This window comes from Aspergillus tanneri (genome assembly GCF_003426965.1).
Source record: "Aspergillus tanneri strain NIH1004 chromosome Unknown AapTan_2_pilon_pilon_pilon, whole genome shotgun sequence".
NCBI classification, from domain to species: Eukaryota; Fungi; Ascomycota; class Eurotiomycetes; order Eurotiales; family Aspergillaceae; genus Aspergillus; species Aspergillus tanneri.
Window position 1 is genome coordinate 3,181,138 of NW_022984629.1, and position 22,448 is coordinate 3,203,585.

General features: G+C 48.9%; 8 protein-coding genes across 8 annotated transcripts; 3 read left to right on the forward strand and 5 right to left on the reverse strand.

Annotated features, from left to right (window-relative positions):
- Positions 1-639: 639 nt before the first annotated feature.
- Positions 640-2,584, reverse strand: ATNIH1004_001017 (TRAPP trafficking subunit Trs65 domain-containing protein; the record flags this gene model as incomplete). The annotated part of the gene is made up of 4 exons (XM_033565717.1): positions 640-823; positions 881-2,009; positions 2,075-2,347; positions 2,410-2,584. 4 exons carry the CDS (start codon positions 2,582-2,584, stop codon positions 640-642), a joined length of 1,761 nt encoding a protein of 586 aa, XP_033431474.1.
- Positions 2,585-2,752: 168 nt separating this feature from the next.
- ATNIH1004_001018 (snoRNA-splicing protein PRP40) lies at positions 2,753-5,434 on the forward strand (the record flags this gene model as incomplete). Its single annotated transcript, XM_033565718.1, has 4 exons — positions 2,753-2,998; positions 3,060-3,214; positions 3,280-4,336; positions 4,391-5,434. The coding sequence occupies 4 exons, from the start codon at positions 2,753-2,755 to the stop codon at positions 5,432-5,434; spliced, it is 2,502 nt and encodes an 833-aa protein (XP_033431475.1).
- Positions 5,435-6,665: 1,231 nt separating this feature from the next.
- RLI1 (ATP-binding cassette domain-containing protein) lies at positions 6,666-8,934 on the reverse strand (the record flags this gene model as incomplete). Its single annotated transcript, XM_033565719.1, has 8 exons — positions 6,666-6,689; positions 6,771-7,842; positions 7,895-7,991; positions 8,043-8,204; positions 8,257-8,659; positions 8,724-8,735; positions 8,811-8,835; positions 8,915-8,934. The coding sequence occupies 8 exons, from the start codon at positions 8,932-8,934 to the stop codon at positions 6,666-6,668; spliced, it is 1,815 nt and encodes a 604-aa protein (XP_033431476.1).
- Positions 8,935-10,062: 1,128 nt separating this feature from the next.
- On the forward strand, positions 10,063-14,621 carry ATNIH1004_001020 (chromatin-remodeling ATPase CHD1; the record flags this gene model as incomplete). Its single annotated transcript, XM_033565720.1, has 2 exons — positions 10,063-14,405; positions 14,492-14,621. 2 exons carry the CDS (start codon positions 10,063-10,065, stop codon positions 14,619-14,621), a joined length of 4,473 nt encoding a protein of 1,490 aa, XP_033431477.1.
- Positions 14,622-15,792: 1,171 nt separating this feature from the next.
- ATNIH1004_001021 (C2H2-type zinc finger protein) lies at positions 15,793-17,045 on the reverse strand (the record flags this gene model as incomplete). Its single annotated transcript, XM_033565721.1, has 2 exons — positions 15,793-16,406; positions 16,514-17,045. The coding sequence occupies 2 exons, from the start codon at positions 17,043-17,045 to the stop codon at positions 15,793-15,795; spliced, it is 1,146 nt and encodes a 381-aa protein (XP_033431478.1).
- Positions 17,046-17,717: 672 nt separating this feature from the next.
- On the reverse strand, positions 17,718-18,722 carry PLR1_1 (aldo/keto reductase family protein; the record flags this gene model as incomplete). Its single annotated transcript, XM_033565722.1, has 2 exons — positions 17,718-18,198; positions 18,292-18,722. 2 exons carry the CDS (start codon positions 18,720-18,722, stop codon positions 17,718-17,720), a joined length of 912 nt encoding a protein of 303 aa, XP_033431479.1.
- A 628-nt stretch (positions 18,723-19,350) lies between these two features.
- ATNIH1004_001023 (uncharacterized protein) lies at positions 19,351-19,860 on the reverse strand (the record flags this gene model as incomplete). Its single annotated transcript, XM_033565723.1, has 2 exons — positions 19,351-19,665; positions 19,729-19,860. The coding sequence occupies 2 exons, from the start codon at positions 19,858-19,860 to the stop codon at positions 19,351-19,353; spliced, it is 447 nt and encodes a 148-aa protein (XP_033431480.1).
- A 1,538-nt stretch (positions 19,861-21,398) lies between these two features.
- Positions 21,399-22,408, forward strand: ATNIH1004_001024 (uncharacterized protein; the record flags this gene model as incomplete). Its single annotated transcript, XM_033565724.1, has 3 exons — positions 21,399-21,481; positions 21,553-21,632; positions 21,966-22,408. The coding sequence occupies 3 exons, from the start codon at positions 21,399-21,401 to the stop codon at positions 22,406-22,408; spliced, it is 606 nt and encodes a 201-aa protein (XP_033431481.1).
- Between the last annotated feature and the right edge of the window lie 40 nt (positions 22,409-22,448).

The window sequence follows — 22,448 nt, forward strand, 5'->3', positions numbered from 1 at the left end:
GTGTAGTCGATTTGGATCAAACCACTGGTAGATATATTAAAGGTAAAAGGATCGAGGGTGAAAGTTCCCGCCCGGCGGTGTCGAACAAAGTATGACGCAAAAGAGAGTACAAAAAGGAGACCAAGATACCACAGCAAACCCCTGACGCTGGACCCGTAAGAATAATAAGGGGAATAAAGGGACTAAAAACAAGGAAGTCAATTGGTAAATCCTCTTTGCAGAAACAAGCAGAGAACAAACCAGACTACCTTGTCCTGGACAGTTTGCGGGGAAGGGCGTTTCGGATGGAGAATCTCTAGGATGTTCAGACGGGGAAGACTTGGGAATTAATGATCGCCAAACTACGCACGATCAGCTGCCCGCTTAGTCCACCCGCCGCCTGGAGCGGACCCTGTTGCCGCTTTAAGCAGTCCACATCGTTCCAAATTAATGTAGGGTCCATTTGATACTAATAATATTGATATTGATATATATCGGTCCTGCATATGCTCCCTGGATATAGATTGCCGGTAGCACAACATTCATTTCATGCGATTCCATCCATCATTTCTTGATTTAAAATTCCTATCGTGTGTCTCATCGTTCGTCTCAAGTAACGACCATAGCTCAGAGGTCTATGTATAAGGAAAATTACACCAGTTATTCCACACCATTACAAGATGTGTCTCTTCTATCGAATGCAAGGATATCGGGCAGGTCCCTGATGTCTGTCGTTTCATTCGTATTCAGGTCCACAAGACGCACGGCCTCCATATGAAGAGAGCCAACCGCCAAGGGGAGTAGTTTCAATTCTGTCGCGAAACATGTTCCGGGGAGAAGCGGACTAGAGATTCGCAATTTAGAAAAGAACAGGACTGGTGAGGGGCTGAAAGCAACTTACCCAACCCGAACATCTGTGCTTAAGCTAACTAGTTCGACTTCTTGCCCTGCTACACTTTTCTGCATTGCATGGACAATATTGTCATCGATCACTGCTTCCGCCACTTTGTCCTCCTTGCGGTGGGAAATTGACGAAGAGGAGGACCGAGCTACATGTCCCCTTGAATCGGCCCGCTTCCTCCGTGGAATGGCAACCATAGCGAACTTCCGAGGAATTGTCGAACGGTTCACAATGAAAATATCCCATGAAAAAGGTTTACCAACTTCCACGCTGGGAGGGCCGGAAAACGAAATCATCACTCCTAGACCCGAGGCTGAATATGCTTTCTCCCTAAGAGAATTTCTACTGGGAGGAGGTGCCCCAGCTGTTGTTTTGGTTTGGTTTGGTGTCATAGAAAGGAGACTTGCAGGACGGTTGTTTCGTTGTAAAGCTTGGCTCGGGCCTCCAAAGGTCGGATTAAGAGCCGTAGAAAAATCAACATTCGTCCGCCATCGCATCAGTATCCGCGGGTTACAATCTTCAGACAACTTAACCGTTGCCTCTAAGGATATGTCCAAAAAACTCATTATTGCGGTTGTTAAAGGATTATGATCCGATCCATATTGTGGTGTCAATTTGTATATCAAAGTGATATCATCCCGTGGGCGACACCTCACGGGCGGAAGGAGCTCTTCCATATCTGAGAGTTTTTCTATTGTTCCATCTGATATTTGAAGATCTGCCTTGTCCAACACAACATCACAACTTAGGAACGGGGTCACCTCGAAATCGAGGCTCGCAATGGTCGTCGGCCATCCAGAATATGAGTTTAATCGAGAGCATCGTATCCGTGCGCTAGCCGCAGGAACGACTCGAATAGGATGACCTGATTCCTGTTCAACATTGTATATAGGATCTTCGCTGTATTTCGCGGGTACGACACGCAAGAGCCTTGAGGCGGGAAGGAAAGGATCTCTTTGGGGGAACGCTTTATCAGTCGACAAAGGCTGTAGAATATTGGTTGACGCCGGGACGAGGGATGGGAGGTAATCATCTTCACGAGATTCTCCCTGTCGGGCCTCTGATGGGTTAAGGGTGGCCGATGCAATAAAGAGAAACGACGGGTGCTGAATACGTATGCGAGGACGCTCTGAAAAAGATCAGTAAGGTGCCACGGTAAGGTGCCACGGTAAACCTAGGGGCAAGTCATCGTACTGAGAAACGTTTCGACGCTCCAAATCACGTATACATGATTACCAGAGCCCGTATCCCCCTCGAATTCATTCACCACGACCAGCGGTTCCTCTTCCGAATTGACAACCCCTGAAAAGACTAGATCTCTAGTGGGTGTTGGGTTCTCGGCGACAGTCTCCGCAGGATCAATAGCAAAGGCATCAAGTCTAACTTCGAGGTTTTGGAGATGGTGTTTCAAGCTGGACTGAGAGCAATTGGAGAGTCGTAGGACCACGCGAACGGTGCAGAACTCATCTATAACACTCTATATATGAGTAAGAGACAAAGGTCAATTCGGGCATGAAGTTTACACCTACCAAAGAATAGAAGAGAACGTTGTGGGATCAAGGACAGAACAGAAGATAGATCCTCAGCTCCTCCTTCCAAGGCGGAGGTCAGCCCCGCCTCCAAATCTGTACCTGGAGCATGCGGGACGAATGTATCTAAAACGGCATGTCGTAAGAACTCCCCCGGTACATCGAAACTTGGCATCATGGGGATAATAACCGCATGCTTCTCTGCCACGGACTGGCAGGAAGGTAGCACACAACAAGCCAACGAAAATATCAGAACAAATGCAGTACTTATAGTACGTGTCCCCGGGAGAGTGAGGCTAGTGGAGATGGTGCATGGTGTTTGACATTTGGGGCACATGCAAACATGACAAACATGTTAGTGCATCTAAAAGCTTCCTTTGGCCGCTACATTTTCGACTGGACTCGTGCCATCGGAGAAGCAGCAGTATTTCTCCCCTACACCCCCAGCATGAATCCGATGAATGGTCCTGCGGCAGTGCCTTCTATCTGGCAGGAGGCTCGCAATGCCGATGGAAGGCCATACTACTACAATGTCCAGACTAAGGCCACGCAATGGGCTAAGCCTCTCGAGCTGATGACACCCGTGGAGGTTGGTACCGTCCCACCTGTTTCTTGCCTAGCTATGCTAATCTCTTCTCTTTGATGTCTAGCGAGCTCTGTCGAATCAACCATGGAAGGAATATACGACAGAAAGCGGACGGAAATATTGGTACCACACAGAGTCCAAGCAAAGCACTTGGGAGATGCCAGATGTTTACAAAGATGCTTTGGGACAGGCCCAAACATCCCAGCCTCCCCCAGCAGCGTATGTCTACCATCCCTATCATTATAGGAAGTTTCTTTCGTTCTATTATTAACTCACACATATAGGGCCCCAACATTCGTTGCGGGAGGCGTGAGCTCAATGACGTCGTATACACCGCAGCGTGAGCGCGATGACTACGACCGGGGATACGGTGACCGACGTGGTGGCTATGGCTCAACTGATACAAACGGATTTATTGCTACTTCATTACCTGGCGCCGCCCAAGCGGAGCCCGAGTATGGCTCGTTTGAAGAGGCGGAGGGTGCGTTCATGAAAATGCTTAAACGCCACAGCGTGCAACCCGACTGGTCCTGGGAGCAGACTATGCGTACGGTCATCAAGGATCCTCAGTATAGGGCTCTGAAGGATCCCAGAGACCGCAAAGCAGCCTTTGAGAAATATGCGATCGAGGTTCGCATGCAGGAAAAGGACCGAGCGAAAGAAAGATTCGCTAAGCTCAGAGCAGATTTCAACACAATGCTGAAACGTCATCCTGAAATCAAACACTACAGTCGCTGGAAGACTATCAGGCCAATCATTGAGGGGGAGACCATCTTCCGGTCTACAAACGATGAAAACGAGAGACGCCAGCTTTTCGAGGAGTACATCCTGGAGCTCAAGAAAGAGCACGTTGAACAGGAAGCTGCCAGGCGCAAAGCCGCAATGGATGAACTGGTGACCATTTTGAACTCGTTGGATCTGGAGCCATATACGCGCTGGTCTGAGGCACAGGCCATTATTCAGTCAAACGATAAGGTCCAAAACGATGATAAGTTCAAGACCTTGAGCAAGTCCGATATCCTGACTGCATTCGAGAACCATATCAAATCGCTTGAGCGAGAATTCAATGATGCGCGTCAGCAGCAAAAAGCGGCCAAGGCAAGAAAGGAACGCCATGCTCGTGAGCAATTTCTTGAATTGTTGAAAGAGCTACGAACACAGGGCAAAATCAAGGCCGGCAGCAAATGGAATAGCATCTATCCAATAATTCATGAGGATCCCCGTTACCAAGGGATTCTTGGGAACTCTGGATCGTCTCCCTTGGACCTCTTCTGGGACATGGTCGAGGAAGAGGAAAGAACCCTTCGAGGACCACGAAATGATGTTTTGGACGTTCTTGATGTAAGTGATATCCGGTAGTATCCTCTCCCGCTCTCTCTAATATCATTGTTCTAGGACAAACGCTACGAAGTGACGCCCAAGACTACTTTTGAGGAGTTCAACGCCGCTGTACTTGGCGATCGCCGAACTGCCAACCTGGACCCCGAGATTCTCCAACTGCTATTCAAGCGCATTCAGGACAAAGCTATTCGTAGAAACGAGGAAGAGAAGCATGCGGCGGATCGCCATCAGCGGCGCGCTATTGATGCTTTGCGCTCCCGGATCAAGCGTCTGGATCCTCCTGTGCGGACTGCTGATACCTGGGATCAAGTGCGGCCCAGGCTGGAGAAGTTTGAGGAGTACAAAGCTATCGAATCTGATGAAATTCGTCAGGCGGCCTTCGACAAGTTTGTACGCCGTCTGAAAGAGAAAGAAGAGGATATTGAGCGAGACCGCGACTCGCGTGACAAGGATCGTGGAAGCCGTCGAGACCACGATCGCAGCGACCGTGATTACCGTAGCGGAGTATCCTACAGAGGCGAAAGAAGAGGGGCTTCCAGTCGGCATAGCCGCACCCCCGAACCCGACGCCTACGAAGCGGATCGCCGCAAAGCCCAGGCAGACCGAGAGCGATCCTACCGCAAAGCCAGCGGGCTTTCGCCCGTTCGAGAAAGGCGGGAGGAGCGTGATAGGGAGAGAGACCGTGATAGGGATCGTTACCATGAACGCGACCGCGAGTGGGATCGGGAACGGGAACGGGAACGAAGCTCCCGCTCCCTCAGCCATTATGGCCGTGACCGCCGTGAGCGGGAAGATGAACGCGAGAGACTCTATCGCGCCCGTGGAGATCCACGTGGCAGTCGAGATGAACTTGATTACGGTGCCGACACACGAAGCACAATCAGCAACGATCGCCGGCGTAGACGGGATAGCGATGCAGAAAGTGTCACTAGTCGTTCTACTAAGCGACATCGACGCGACAGTCGTGAGCGAGAGCGCAGCCACGGAGCAAGACGAGAGAGGGACCGCCACGAGCGTACTCCGGCCGTAGATGAAACGAAGAAAGAAGAGAAGGCTGTACATTCTGGTAGCGAAGAAGGAGAGATTGAAGAGGACTAAGCGTATAGATTGATGGAGGGATGAAGCTATCTACGAGTTAATTTGAATTGTAAGCAGTGGGAAGAGATTAAAAAATAAAATAAAAATGCTAGGTCACTTTCCAAATGAGTTCGTTGTTTCTCTTCCTTTTATTTTTATGCCCACAAATTCATATCGTCCTACACTACTATTGCCATCGTCCCATCCAGATAAGTTGTTGATAGTACCCCTATGTACACGAAAGGGTATCTTTCTCTGTTTCACCATACTCTCAAGCATGTATGATCTCTTCCATATTTGATGCACTTGAATTATCATACTGAGAATAGAATCCAAAGTCTAGTGATTGAGTCGATTGTCAATGGTTGATTCCATCTCATGGATATATATGTCGGCTGCATGCCAAACCTTAGGTAGTCTACTTTGAAGTTTTTCTACATTAAAATTGACCGGTAAGAGGGATGACAGATTTAAACAGTTTCCTCCTTTCTCTTGTTTATCGTTATATTCATGAAGAACTGAGTTCGATTTGCATGAATTCTTTCCCAATGGGGCAGTATTGCGGCTGGCTAATATTCGACTAAATATAAAAATGTCTTGTACGAGAAAAGAACGGCATTGAAATAAAGCGGGTAGGGGACTAGGGGAAGCATTCGATAGTAGAATAAGACAAACTCATGTTCAATCGACTAGCACATACCGCGCACATAGGTGTTTATACACAGTGGACATCTAGCTAACCCAATTTCAGTATCTTGACTAATCCCTTAACACGCTGGTCGATGCGACCATTTATATCATAACATCTTTGAAACTTTTGACAGACACAACTCCAGCTTGATCGCGCCAACCAGGAACCATAACCCAAGCAAAAACCCTTACGGATCAGGGTCTTCTACCCCCCATTATGGAGACAACTAACAAAGCTGTAGGCACGGGCGCAAGAGGAGGTGATATGATGTGACAACATCTGCATGTAAATCGTGGACTGGAATGCAGGTTAGACCACTGCCTCTAGTCAGAAGAGTCGTCCTCGTCATCTTCCTCGTCCTCTGACGCACCGTCCATATCACCAGTGAGGCACACACCTCGGCGACGTGGTCGCCCATGTTGAGCCGAAGCCTTGGTAACGCCGAAAAACGCCCCTAATCGAAGGTATCTCCACTCCCCGCGACGTCTGTTTTGTCGGCGGTCAGAGTCGCGATCATCGCGCCTGTGATGATCGCGGTTATGCTTTCTAGGGACAGCTTTCTCAACTCTCGTCCTCCAAGAAGAACTAGTGAGTGCAAACGTTAGCATGGTCAGCCATCGCATATTGGATATGGGGAGGGTCGTGCTGATCAGGGTGTGAACTTACATAATTGCCACTCAATTTCTGTTCCTGGTCCATCTGACTGTCGTACTTGTTGATACGAGGACGGTAGCTGTTGGGATCCCGACGGAAGGTAACATCCAAGTTCCTCAAGAAAGTGTTGCAGCCTGTGACCAAGGATTCGGGGGTGTTGGCGTGGGCATCAACAGATGGCTTGCCATCAAAAACAATAACTCGGTCGGCCAGATAGGTGGACATGATAAAATCGTGCTCCACAATAAAAGCAGTCTTCTTGGTGTGCATAATGAAACGCTTGATGACCCTCGCAGCAATAATACGTTGCTCGGAGTCAAGATACGCGCTAGGTTCGTCAATCAAGTAGATATCGGCAGGGATACCCAGGGCCAAGACAATTGCAACACGCTGCAATTCACCACCAGACAGGTTCTGAACCTCCTGGTCAATGAAATCGTCAATCCGAAGCGGCTTGTAGACATCAGTCTGGAATTGAGGAGACAGGAAAGCAGCCTTGATACGCTTGAAGAACAACTGGCGAACAGTACCCTGGAACTTAGGAGTGATCTTCTGAGGCTTCATGCTGATGTTCATGCGAGGGATCGAGACGTTGTTGTCGGGTTTCTCAGCACCAGCAAGCATTTTACAGAAAGTGGTCTTGCCAGTTCCGTTTTCTCCCATCATGACGACGATTTCGGAATCAGTAAATCTGCCGGCATCGATTTTCAAGTGGAAATTTCCCAGGGTCTTCTCCATGCTGGGGTAGCTGAAAGCACGGCCCTTATCGGCAATGAAATCATCGCCAGCCTCGGAAAGACGGAAAGTGAGAGACTCATCTCTGAATCGAAGGTTCTCGGTCGGAATGTGGCCATCCAAAAAGATATTGATACCTTCGCGAACAGAGGAAGGCAGAGTAACCACACCATAGACTGCGGGTTTTCCATAAAGCACGCAGACAAAATCAGAAAGATAGTCAAGCACAGCCAAGTCGTGCTCAACAACAATGACGTAGTCGTCGGCTCGCAGAAGCTCTCGAATGGTGCGGGCGGCGGCTAAACGCTGCTTGACATCAAGATAGGAAGACGGCTCATCAAACATGTAGCTGTATCTTCGTTAGCCTCTGCACGGGAAACCAATGGTCGAGCTCTCCTTACACATCAGCCTTTTGGACACAGACCAAACCGATAGCGAATCGCTGAAGCTCTCCTCCGGAGAGATGATCAATGTCACGATTGCGAACCTGCTTGAGTTCTGAAAGAAATTACTAAATGAAATCGAGAAAGTGCCAAGAGTATCACGTACCAAGAGTTTCCAGGATGTGCTCCATATTGTCCAACTGAGCACGAGCTTTGATCAACTCGTGAACGTTCTTAACCGGGCCTTTCACGGCCCTCGGAATCTGATCGACATACTGAGGCTTCACAACAGCCTTCAGATTGTCTTCCAAAATCTTGGTGAAGTAGTCTACATGCGTTAGCACCCGCTGCCTTGGAAGTAACGCCGGATACAAACATACTCTGCAATTCCGAACCACGGAAGTACTTCAGGATTTCCTCCCAGTCTGGGGGGTTATCATAGCGTCCAAGATTGGGTTTCAGCTTGCCGCTGAGAATCTTCAAAGCGGTACTTTTGCCGATACCGTTGGTTCCAACAAGACCGAGGACCTGTCCGGGACGGGGCATAGGAAGACGGTGGAGTTTGAAGCTATTGGCGGAATAACGGTGGGTGACCTGAGTTTCCAGGTTGGTCGGCAAGTTGATGATATTGATCGCACCGAACGGGCATTTTTTTGGACAGATACCACAACCGATACAAAGGCGCTCGGAAATGAAGGCGATCTTGGATTCCGGGGTGACTTCGATACAGAGCTTACCCGTACGCACAACGGGGCAAGACTTCTTACATTCTTGGCGACATTTCTGGAGGAGGTGAGTACTTATGTGGGACAGAGTATAAAGGTAATCTAGGGAGAAAATTTCTTACCTTGGGCTTGCACTATTATGGAAAAATAGGAGATGTGTGAGCAAATAGGAAGGGTGCCTTCTTTGTTGCGGGGTATTGTGAACTCACTTTGTCGCTATTGACAATGGCAATACTAGAGAAGAAAAAAGAATCAGGTTAGTATCTATAATTATTGCCACATAGACTTCACAGACTGGGAATCTGAATCCTACCGTGTAAGCTTGTCAGACATGATGTCTGTTCAACCTGAATCGACCCGCAGAGGGAACGAGAAAACAATGTCTATGTCAAAGTGAATGAGCTAAAATGCCAGAATAAGTGTTAGTACAAGAACTTTACCGGACACAGAAGATGGTATTGCAATCGTAGGACAAGCCAAAAGTAGGAGACGTCTGAGAACCGCGTAAACAGGGTGCCACCAGACCGCGAACAAGAGAAACGATGCGTAGAAGAGGGGTTCCAGAGTGATGGAAAACTATGTCGCCGCATTGTGGGTAGTGCCTCAGGCACCACACCACCGTTCATTATTTCTCTGCGCGCTGATTGGCCTGCTAGAATCTGACCGGAACAATGATTCTGCAGGCCCGACGGCCACGTGAGGGGGCGAGGTGTTGAGCCTATGGGAGCCTCCCTTGTTGGGGCGCTAAACCATATATAGCATAGTGCCCTGTAGCCGCCTGAAGGCTCAGGCCGCAAAGGCATGCATGGCCGGCGACTCGCTCACCTCCAGCCGACGTACAACTCTCTTCCTACTCTCCCATCATATTCCTTCCATCGTTTCTCTATTCCTCTCCACCCTCATCGTGCCCCTCCCCCCGCCTTTTCCTTTGTCGTGTCCACCATTAATTTCCTCATATTTCCCTCTCTCGGGGTCACCAAGCTATGGATTGTAAGTTTTTTTTCCTGCTTTCTTAGTCTTCTCAGACGTGTCGTAGCCCTGTCGTCTGGGGTGCTATTCCAACGGTCTCGACCCACCGAAGAACACAAGGATTCCTCTACAGAGACCGTATGGAGGCTTTTTTGCATACATTTTGGTCAAAGTCAGGACGTATCTCCTTTCTAGACTCGGATTTTGTGTATAATGTTCTCTTATGTTCTGTCATTCTCCCGCTGAACGTCTTAGTCGCGTTTCATCAAATCTTCCATCTACACCATCCTTATCCATCATACCCCATCTCCTACCCTCTTTCCCTGATGGTCAAGCTTCTATTGACCGGGGTCTTGGTCGCATACAGTCGATCTAGCCTCTAATGCATCTTCCATCCGCCCCCGACCTTGTCCTGAGCTTCAATGCTGATATCTATCCCCATCAATAGCTGCTGGCATGGTGATCCCATCTACCGAACCTTCGATGGCGACAATGGCCTTCACCAATGGGGTTTCGGCTTCTCCTATCTCCAATGCCGTGAGTATCAGGGATGAGCTTGCAGCTAGTGACGATGAGAGCCAGTCCCCCGATCCGTCGATGAACCACGTTGCTCCCGATTCCTCCCCCGACGGAGATGCCGCGGACGAGTCATACGATGCTGGTTTTCTAGATGCTGAGGCCGACAGGGATAATGTTCCAGTGGAGAACAGCGACAAAGATAGCAACCCCTCCAGCGGTGAAAATTCTTCATCGCCTGGAATGAATCGAGGCACGAAACGGAAGTCACCGTCAGTCAATGAATCGGACTACATCAGGCAGAATCCCGATTTATACGGGCTAAGACGAAGCGGTCGGGCTCGCACGACGCGACAGGTTGCCCAATCCGTTTCCGACTCTGATTCTGACGCCGTGGCTCCCCGTGCTAGGCGTCGGCGCCCTGTGGCCCCGCAACACTCTTCCAAGCGTCCCTCACGTTCCGCAACACGTTCGTCATTCTCTGAAGAGTCAGATAGCGATGAATATGGCGGTAGTCGCGCACGCGCGAGTAAAGCGAAGCGCCGGCGACTACTGCAGATAGCATCAAATGAACCTTCCCACGCCGAAATTCGCTTCTCCACTAGAAACGCCTCCAGGGTCTCGAACTATAACGAGGACGATGATGACTCTATGTTTGAGGATGATCCCGATGACCTAGAACAGAGCTACTGGGTTAACACTGTGGAGGATGACCGCCCGGCCGTTGATATCGTGCTCAACCATCGCCTTACAGATGGTGCAAACTTGACAAACCCCAATATCGGTCGTCATGACTTCGAATATTATATTAAATGGCAAGGCAAGTCGCACTATCATGCGACATGGGAAACCACTGAATCTCTCGCCAATTGTCGCAGTATTCGTCGCCTTGACAACTACATTCGAAGGGCCGTGTACGAAGACATTCGTTTGAAGCAGGATGAAGATGTTGCCCCAGAGGACAGAGAGAAATGGAATCTTGACCGCGAGAGAGATGTAGATGCCATTGAAGATTATAAAAAAGTCGAACGAGTGATCGGTATGCGAGATGGTGAAGAGGAGACTGAATACTATGTGAAATGGAAGCGCCTCTTGTACGACTCTTGCACATGGGAGAGCGAAGAGCTCGTTAGTAGGATTGCTCAGCACGAGATAGACCGGTTTCTAGATCGTTCCTCCCGGCCACCTTTTTCGGACAAGACCGAATCAAACCCTGCCACGCGAAAACCTTTTGAGACCGTCAAAGGCACGCCAAGCTTCTTAGAAAATGGGGAGTTGAAGGAGTTTCAGGTGAAGGGTGTCAACTTTATGGCTTTCAATTGGGTGAAAAATCGCAATGTCGTCCTTGCCGACGAGATGGGTCTGGGTAAAACTGTACAGACCGTTGCCTTCATCAATTGGCTACGCCACGTTCGGCGTCAGCAAGGGCCCTTTGTTGTTGTTGTTCCCCTGTCGACCATGCCTTCATGGGCCGAGACGTTTGACTATTGGACTCCTGACTTAAATTATATTGTGTACAACGGCAATGAAGCTGCTCGCACTGTCCTGCGAGAGCATGAACTTATGATGGATGGCAACCCGAAGCGGCCCAAATTCAATGTTCTTCTGACAACTTACGAGTATGTATTGCAGGATTCGACTTTCCTGAGTCAATTTAAATGGCAGTTCATGGCTATCGACGAGGCGCATCGCCTGAAGAACCGTGAATCGCAACTATACCAGAAGTTGCTAGAGTTCAGGGCGCCCGCTCGCCTTCTCATAACTGGAACCCCGATTCAAAACAACCTTGCTGAGCTGTCCGCTTTGCTAGATTTCCTGAATCCTGGTCTTGTGGACATCGATGCCGATATGGATCTGAACTCAGAAGTCGCTTCTCAAAAACTCGCGGAGCTGACGAAAGCAATCCAGCCTTTCATGTTACGTCGAACTAAATCAAAGGTGGAATCGGATCTGCCACCCAAGACTGAAAAGATCATTCGAGTGGAGCTTTCTGACATCCAGCTGGAATATTATAAGAACATTCTGACTAAAAACTACGCTGCCCTGAATGAAGGTGCTAAAGGCCACAAACAATCGCTCTTGAACATCATGATGGAATTGAAAAAAGCAAGTAATCATCCTTTCATGTTTCCCAACGCCGAGGCAAGGATCTTGGAAGGCAGCACCCGGCGGGAAGACCTATTGAGGGCCATGATTACTAGCAGCGGTAAAATGATGCTTCTGGACCAGCTTCTGGCGAAGTTAAAACGGGATGGCCACCGTGTTCTGATTTTCAGCCAAATGGTCAAAATGCTTGACTTGCTTGGTGAATACATGGAATACCGCGGCTATACGTACCAACGTCTTGATGGAACTATCCCTGCTGCTGCTCGTCGCCTTGCCATTGAACACTACAATGCTCCCGGGAGTAGCGATTTTGCTTTCATCCTCTCAACCAGAGCCGGTGGTCTTGGAATTAACCTCATGACTGCCGACACTGTTGTTCTGTTCGACTCGGACTGGAACCCTCAAGCTGATCTTCAAGCTATGGCCAGAGCCCACCGTATTGGACAGACAAAGCCTGTCAGTGTGTATCGTCTTGTGTCTAAAGATACAGTGGAGGAAGAAGTTATCGAGCGAGCTCGGAATAAGCTGCTTCTTGAATTCATTACTATTCAACGGGGCGTCACGGACAAAGAAGCGTCTGAAATGCAGAACAAGATGGCTCGGTCAGTTGGGGAGCCGAATTCGACGGATGATATTTCCCGCATTCTCAAGCGCCGCGGTCAAAGGATGTTTGAGCAGACAGGCAACCAAGAGAAGTTGGAGCAGCTTGACATCGACTCAGTTCTTGCAAATGCTGAACTTCATCAGACTGAACAAGCAGAAGAGATCCAAGCCGATGGTGGTGAGGAATTCCTCAAAGCATTTGATTACGTTGACATCAAGGTCGATGATCTTACGTGGGACGATATTATCCCCAAGGATCAGCTGGAGGAGATTAAGGCTGAGGAGAAAAAGAAAGCGGACGAGCGCTACCTTGCTGAAGTTATCGAGCAAAACCGGCCCCGCAAACGCAATGCCCCTGGGGATGAACAGGACTCGAGAGAAGAGCGAAAAGCTAAGAGACGAGCAAGGGCCCAAGTCAGCATGGAGGGCGGCGATGAATCCGATTCGAATGCTCAGTCTGATCCGAAACGACCACTGGTGGAGAAAGAGTACCGCCACCTTCTTCGAGCTTTCTTACGCTATGGTGACATCCACAATCGCGAAGAAGATATCATCCGGGAGGCACGTCTCCTAGACCGTGATAAGGAGACTGTCTTGTCCGCTCTACGTGAAATCACCGAAAGAGCCGCTGCTCTTGTTCGAGAGGACACCGAGAGGATGGAAGCTCTTGAGAACGCGGGTAAGATGCCGACGAAAAAAGAAAAGAAGGCAGTTTTGTTCGATCTTCATGGAGTTAAGCGTCTAAACGCTTATACTATCGTCGAACGCCCAACTGAGATGCGTATACTGAAGGAAGCTGTCTCATCAGCGCCTGATCCCAAGAGCTTTCGCATCCCCGAAGCTACCAAGGCGGCAGATTATACCTGCTCGTGGGGAGCACGCGAAGACGGTATGCTTTGTATAGGTATTTCACGCCACGGCTATGGCGCTTGGGTTCAAATCAGAGATGACCCAGATCTTGGACTTGGCGATAAATTTTTCCTTGAAGAGCATCGTGTGGAGCGGAAGAATGAACGGATGAACGCCGAAGACAAGTCGACTAAATCCCCTGGAGCTGTACACCTTGTCCGCCGCGCGGACTATTTGCTATCTGTTCTAAGGGACAAGGTCACGAATGGCGCGAGCGTCAACGCAAAAAGGGCCGTCGAAAACCATCATCGTAATAACAGAAAGGGCCGTCACAATACAAGCGCTAGCGTGTCAGCCTCACCAGCGCCCTCCATCTCTCGTAAAGGGCATCGTGAATTCGACCGGTCCAGACATCGTTCTAATACCCGCGGTATTCGCGACAGTGTCGAGCGGCATCATACGCCGAGTCACGACTCACGACCTAGGTCTGTACATGACGGCGAACGCAGTCGCCACAGGAACTCAGATGCGTCCAGTGAAGATGTTCGTCGCCGCAAAAACAGTGAGAATGGATACTCTGCTGGGAAAGAGGACATTTCTCGTTTGTTCTTCAAGCCAATTCGTGATGACCTGAAACGCGTTTCGGCAGTCACCAAGGAGAATTTCGCCAATAAAATTGAGCGTGCCTCGGAGTTGCGGAATCTACTTCATAAAATTGGCGATTTTATCGATCGTACATTGCGGGGAGAGAACTCTATCCCGTCCCTCGATACTCGTTTATGGCATGTTTTTTTTCCTGACAACAATCGTGGATATCACTTAGTGTAGTTGCTAACTTGAGCAACAGGCATTATGTTGCGGTTAATCATTGGCCGAATAAAGATGCAGGAGGAACCAAACTCCAAGAAATGTATCGAAAACTGAAGGCTGCTAACAAGGATGCGACTGCAGCCAAGCCCCCATCTACTGGCAACTAGACTAGGACATGTCTTGTGTGCAGCAAAAGCTATTATATTACTTCCACGGAGTCTTGCTTTATTTTCGAGGTAAATATGCATCATCATTAGGAAGCATGGCGACGGCGTCTGGTATGATCTACGAAGGAGTGCTGAGCATGAGTGGATTTGTTATGAATGTTTGCATGACACACTTTGGTCCTTTCTTCCTTCCTCTTTTAACATTTAGCTCTCTGTTCCCCCCATTTTGGAGCGAGGGGCATTGCACCATGTTTTTTACACATTTACTTTACTGTTATTCGGCGGCTTGGCCCCCTCCCTATGTTGGTGCGACGGGCCATTGCTATTTGCTATTTGGTCTTTCTGTTTTGTTTTCTCTTCCATGGGATCCCCTTTACTGATGTTGGGCCCTGTGGGGTACATTGTGTTCATTTATATTTCCTGTATCTTACTGGAAGGTCTTCCTGGAGTTTGCTTTCTGTTTGGGATCAGGCAGTTGTCCTGGGTCCCTTCAGCAAATGGTCTTTAGACTGCTTTTCGATTCTTTTGAAATATTTTTACCAATGGAAGGACGGAAAGTCCATGTGAATTATCTTTTTTTGTTTTTTGCTTAATAATCTGGCCACTAGTGTTTGCGTAAGACGAAATTCCTATCAACCCAAGCCGAATAGCTTCATGTGCTGAAAGGGGGCTGTAGGAATTTCTTGTCGCAACCTTATCGATATATCCACTTTAAGCTCGCATGAAAGTATAGTTAAAAACTTTTATGAATTTCATTTCCAAAAGAAAATAAGTAGTAGTAGAGTCGAATCTCATTCGAAAATACACATCAACAGACTCAGTATTCGTGAGACTGAATGAGGAACCCAAACCGTGACTGAAAGAACCGCATGCTCCCAGGAAAATGAAAGTAACACTCGATTAGATAGATATCTTGGTCCGTAGAGTAGAAGTATGGGTATACTTGGTCTTTGCCTTGATTTACACCCGCAATGAATATGAGTTGGAGAGAGAAGAGGGAAAAAAAAAAAAAAAAAAAAAAAAAAAAAAAAAAAAAAAAAAAAAGAGTACAAAGAATTGGTTGAAGAGGTGTCGAAAAGCGTTAGCGATGGAGGAAGAAACAAGAGAGAAAGAGGTTGAAAATGATCGAGAGATTCTAAGATAGGAAAGAAGATATATAGATGGCTTCGCTTCATAGCGAAACGGATCCCGCATCCGAGGTAGGCTTTGCTTGCTTTTCGGCAGTGTCGGAGGGCTTTTGGGATATCTCTGGAGCGTTGGAGGTTGCGGCGGGTACGCTGTCGCTGCCCATCAGGACGCTAAAGAGACGGAGCTGGGCGTCAATCACATCATCGAAGATGGCCTCCTTCTCCAACCAGGACTGTTTCCGCTTTGGTTTAATCTTTTCCCACTCGCGTCGTAGACCTAAACCCTCCTTCTCTGCCCAATGGATCTGTCGACGAAGGAGCCGGTACAGTTGTATAGGCGGAAGCCCCAACTCGTGGTCATCGAATCCAAGATCGTGGCTAAATTCGGGAATTTCGAATTCGTCGAGGTCCTCCGTACCAGCTACCTCATCGTTGATACTTTCACTATACCGATCTGTCTCATCCTTGGGTGGATGCGACAGCTTCAATTTGATACGCTGGACCTTGCTGGCGGGAGTCGCGGAAGGGGTGCCTGCCGCGGAGAAGGGGGGATTGTGATGCTTTGGGACAGGATCAGACGGGCGGAGCGCTTCGGTCTCGTGAACGGTTCTCATATGTTTTGCAAGAGCATCTGATCGAGTGAAACTTCGGTCGCATTCTGTGACGAGATTCGGACAAGTTAGTTGTGCCACCGCTGAAAGGTAAATGGGCCGTTCTCGTATGAGAGGTGACATTCCGAGAAAAAGACCAGAGGCCAAAACTCACCCGGTAGCGCACAGTAGAAAGGCTTTTCTCTGGTGTGACTCCTCATGTGGGCGCGCAGTGCGTAGCCGCTGGCATGCGTTTGTCCCTTTCGACTGCAATCGGACCACTCGCAGGAGTACTTCTTCTGTCGGCTGCCGATATGATCATTATGAATATGCTGGACCAGATCATCCATGTTTCCCAGATCCCCGGCATCGCATCCTTCCCATCGACATACGGTCACCTGGTCATTACCTTGGCCGCTGTAGTCGTCGTCCTGACTGCCGCCGATGAGGGCCCAGGTTGTGGGAGAGTTGGGGATGTCGCCAGATGTGTCAGAAGATATTGAGGACGAAGGGGAGGCCGGGGGTATCTCATCCTGAAACGATGTCGAAACCGGAGTATTGCGATCCCAGGATGCGATGCCTGTCCGGCGACGTTTAGAAGGAGGCATGTTCGACACTGGGGGCGATAAGCCCTGCTTTCCATCCTCGCGATCCGACATTTCGTCAGAGGCAATGGAGGAGAGGGGAGAGCCGGGGGATTCAGCCATTGGAGAAAGGGAGAAGGGGAAGGAGTCGACGAAAGTCCACAGAGACAGTGAATATCCAAGGCGGCGGGCAGCGGGCAGGACAGTGATGCGGTAGGGGCATCCAGATGGAGATGAGATGAGGCTGGGCGCAGCTCGAGTATATGGGCGGCACGTGATGGGGCTGTTGCGGCCGGAAAAAAGCGCACAAAATCCAAATTGATTCTTTCCTCCTCCTTTTCCCCGGCCCTCAGCGGTTACACGCACATATCGTCGCTCTATGATTCCTTCTAGATGGCGTTTAACTGCCAAAATTGTCGCGTCTGATAGTGTACTAACGATGCTTACATTCTTTGTCCAATTCGGGACACTCTCAGCTCTATATACATGGTAAATAGCCCCCCTATTTCCCACCCTTCTCTTCTTCTACCTTGTTCGAATATCCAATGATGAATGAATCAAGAATTCTGCAATCCTGACAGTCTCCTTCATTCTGTGAGATTGCATGTTGACCCTTCTACACTTGATCTGATCGATTTAATTTTCACTTCTGTTCCACAGCCTATTGTCGAAAGTGAACAACACGCTGACAGCAACAGTATCTACGGATATTAGATGAAGATTAAACAATGAAATTACGTCAATTGGAATCAACAGCACTCTTTGCCTGTATCCTACATACTACACGTAATATGTTCAGTACCGATTCCCAACAACTTCGTGTTGTTTCAGGATGGCATCGATCTCAGCCAACTCTGCGTCGGAGAGGCGAGGAACTCCTTGCATGTTCTGTGTAACCTTGTCAACTGTCGTGCCGCCGGGAATCGGGATAAAGGTGGGCATTCCCGGTCGGCCACTCAAACTGAGAACCCAAGCCAATGCGATCTGGGCTGGGGCGACTCCTTTCCGAGTGGCCAGCTTGTTCACTTCATTGACGAGTTTAATGTTCTGCTGCATTGCCGCGTCCTGAAACTTAGGCAAATGCCTCCGCAAATCGCCCTCGGGGATCTCGGATACCTTGGTGAAGGCACCCACCAGCACGCCTCGACCCAGAGGCGAATACCCCACGACGGGGATATTAAGCTCCGCACATACTTTGGCAACGTCGTTCTGGAGAATAGAAATATCCCATAGAGACAGCTCGACCTCGACAGCGGCGATCGGATGGACCTTGTGACTACAAACTTCGTATCAGCCAGCCACGCTAGTGCCAAAAATCCCGGTAGGACCAGTATATAATCCTCCAGAAGACATGAACTGTAGAACTTACGCCCGTCGAATTGTCTCCGCGTCAACCTCGCTCAGTCCAATCCCCCCAATTTTACCCTCCTTCACCAGCTTCGCCAACACCGTCACCGTGTGTTCCACAGTGGTGTTGGGATCCTGTCGCGCGCATTCAAAGATATCAATCGTCTTCTTCCCATCCAACACCCGCAGACACTCATCCACGCTGCGACGGATATTTGCCTCCGAGCCATCCGCATCAAGCAGACCGGGCCTCAACCCGCCCTTAATACTGAGGACGACTTGGCTTGCTTTTTCCGGGTACAAGGTGAAGTACTTATTGAGAATATGCAGGGAATTGTATTGTGGAGTGCCGTAGAGTTCGCCTCCGTTCCAGAAATTTGCGCCTAGCTCGAGGGCTTTGTTCAAGGTTTTGAAACACTCCTCTTTTGGGGGAGGTTGAGGGACCCAGGTCATTCCTAAATATGGTTAATATCTCAACATGAGTCCACCATTCCTAATCATAGACGTGAATTCAGGAAAGGGAGAGAAAGAAAGACGAACTCATCATCCCATAGCCTGTATGGCCCACTCTTCGTCCTACAAGAGAAACCATCGTGCTCTCAAGGTACCCACGTAGGATATTTTTTCAAACGGCTGTCCTGGATATTAATTTGCACAGCACAACAATAATCGAAAACTACTAGCCACTTATAACGGGAAAAAGACTATGTAGATGTATGACTGGATGTTCGGATTTATTCTTCGTCTTCCGTTCCTCTATACTTTGCCACCCACACTTTCGCCTTATCTGACGGAGATAGCATGGACTACATACTATTCGCTCTCTTGCCAATATTTCTCGGATTTACGATAGAAATACGGGATACTTTGCGCTCCGGTGGGATCATGAATGACTATTGAATTGTTACTAACTGGTATTTGAGTTTAACGATCGCTACTATTTTGTCATAGTCATTCATGAACACCACTGATTGGTGCTTTTAAGGATATCAAAGCCGAAAGGCCATAACCGGCTCGAGCAAGTAAAGGGCACAAGACAAAAACCATCAATCATTCCCCTCAAACAGCGAAGTAGCTCCACTTAAGTCAGAGTATGTTCATCACTGCTATCGCTCGCTTCTCGGAACCGATCCGACAGAACCCGGAACACCAAGCTCATGAAGTCTAACGGGTCTTTAGGACGTTCAGAATCTTCAGTGCGTTCTTCCTTGGTGACATCGGTGGAGAACCCGGATGACATGTTGCCATGTGCGGTCTTGGTGGGCGTTGAGCTGTGACTGTCGTCGATGGAATCTGGATCCGTCCAGGTCTTCCAGTGGTTGAGCTTCGCCAGGTTTCCAAGGCCGAATGCCGACAGGGCGTCGAAGAATATATCGCTACTACCAGGGATTTGTCCCTATTGAATATCCGGTAGTTAGTTCGTGGATTGTTTGCTGATTCTATGAAGGGGGGTGCATACCGGAGTTGGAGATCGCGGAGGCCGCGACTGCGGAGTGGAAGGGATGGGCTGCGAGGAGCAGATAGAGGACAAGGCCAGACAGGTAAATATCACGAAGCTAACGAATGATGACAGTTTGGCGAAGATTGTCATGGTAATAAAATGGAGTTGGTCCAGTGGGATCTAAATCAACTGTTGGCGTACTAACGAGGTCCTCGAGAACTGGAAAATAGCTCCCAAGACTAGGGTCGAGGCTGTCAAACTGACTATACCAACGAAGTGGCGGTCGATCAGATGGAGAACGTTGACTCCTAATATACCCTTGGGATATCTCCTTGTCTCCTTGTGCGGTTGTTCCGCCGCAGTATGGAATGGAGAGGGCTGGACTACTAGGTACCTCTCATCTCGAAGTGACTTGAATGACATTGTCGGTACGGAGTCTAGTTTCCATACCTAGAACAATAATGTGGCTCGGGAATAGCATAACGGGGCGCGTAGTCTGTCCAAACACTATCCCAACCATAAATATGTCGAAGAGCGGAATGGCTCTATTCTAAGCTCTAGGTCCGCTTGATGGGGAAATACTGGCAACTGCAGCCAAGCGATCCCTAATGGGCACTTGTTCTATCCAGGGCCTCATTGTGAGACCACATGTCTCAGTGGATCATGCAGGGAAGGTCGATTGACGAGAGGGAAAAGCCCATCCCTGGAAAGGAATGTCGCCACAGCATTCCAGAGATGCCAAGATATGAAGCGCGCCAGTGTCGCGCAGTATTCTTGCCACCATTCAGCATGAAGTTATTTCCAGCATAGAGCAACCCATTCTCCTGGAAACCTTCGACTAGACGTGCTATGCATCAGGAACCGATGTGGCAACGCGCCATACTGGAATGGAAGTAGGCGGTCGGCTGGTAGTCGGTCGCGACCATGGACTTGATCTGCCCCTTGTGTACTATTGTCCTTGGCAATGGGAAGATGAACATTAGCGGAGGATCGACAGCCAAAGAGGTTATCACTGTGGGTAAGTTGAGTTTATTTCTCTTACAAGAATATTAATGATGGTAAAGTACGCAGTCAAAGCAGAGACAACAAGCTAACTACTTCAGGTAAGGGACCGGCTGTTTTGCATCAACGGGCGTTCCAAGTCATGGAGATTGTTTCTTCATGGGGAAGTGGTGGTGTAGATAAAGAAATGTGGGTTAAAAAATAATAATAATCAATATTACTATTATTATTCTTATTATTCGGCGGTCGGTGGCGTTAATATTTTACCGAGATAGTACCTTAGAATCAACATTCACAATAATGCATTTGTAATCTGGGACTGAAAAATACCCTCTAAATTGCCTGTAATTTAGCTGTGGAAAGGACATAACTAAACAGAGGTGCGGAGTTATTATGAAAGGAATAAACAGTTAGTCAACCAAATTCAATTCATTCATAAGTTTGATCTGCTTGAACGAACGCTGTGGAAGATAGGGAATAGGGCCAATCAGGCTGGGCTGCTCGGGAGGCGCAATCCGGCCGGAATCTTAATGGGGAACTTGAACCCGAATCTGGAGCCATCTCAAGCCATGGACAGTCAGTCGCCTTTGACCCATCTCCTCTTTTCTTGATACCCAATCCGTCCAATCTCCATCAGAATGGCTAGCCCTGCGGATGACTAGCAGGTTGGGATGCAATTCGACTCCATGAAAGATGACCGCGATGCCCTCGTTCGCCATGCCCTCAAACTTCGCACCTCGTTTCGGGTGGAGAAGGCCAATTCCGAGAAGTACTTCACAGTTTGTCACAGTGGGACCGACTGCCCCTACAGAGTACGCATGTATACAAGCCGGAAAACAGGCCTGGTGCGAATTCAGACGTACGAACCCCTGCATACCCGCAGTCCCGATACCCACGACAATTGGAGACCTTCGTTGCCCGTAGGTTCGGAAGTGGAAGTGTCATCGCCATCGCAACCTAGAAATCCAGAGCGAGTCATCAATGGTAGTACAGAGACGTTCCTTTAACCCCCCCCTTTTTTTTGCACACAAGCACAAAAAAATAAAAGAGGAAAGAAAAAAGACATATCAATGCCTTTGTAATGTCAAGACTGGTATTACCGCCGTATGCCACAGCGGGACGCCAAGGCGCAATAATTCGGCCATTCAAGAATGTCCTGTCCAATATTCTTGGGCTTTCTTATGAATCGGATGGGGTCGGAACTCCATGCACCTAGTTTCCATATCTATCGCTGATAATCCAACACAGTCTAGAACTAAACCATGTACGGGAGACTGGCGTACCACGCAAACCAGGCCGGTCTGCTAAATCTCAAAACTCTATCTATCAAAAGGGTCTTCGCACCCGCAGGGCGGTTCTCGGTGATGAACATGTTGATCGTACCTTAGCCAATAGCTCGAGTGCCTTCTCCAGTCCAATGCAAGAGATGGTGACTGAGTGGGCCTGGGGAAATCTCTGTAACCGACCAGGACTAACCCGTAAGGAGAGCACCCTATTAGATATAGGGCTATTAATGGCACTGAACCGCACACCGGAGCTAGCGGTACATATCAGAGGGGCCATGAACAATGGACTAAGTGAATTGGAGATTAGAGAGGCTACCTTGCATTCAACGATCTTCTGCGGTGCGCCGGCGGGTATCGAGGCAACCAGGGCGGCAGAAACGGTGTTGCAGGAGATGGCAGAGAAGGGATAACATGAGCGGGTATTGATCTGATCTCATCATTGGGTTCCAA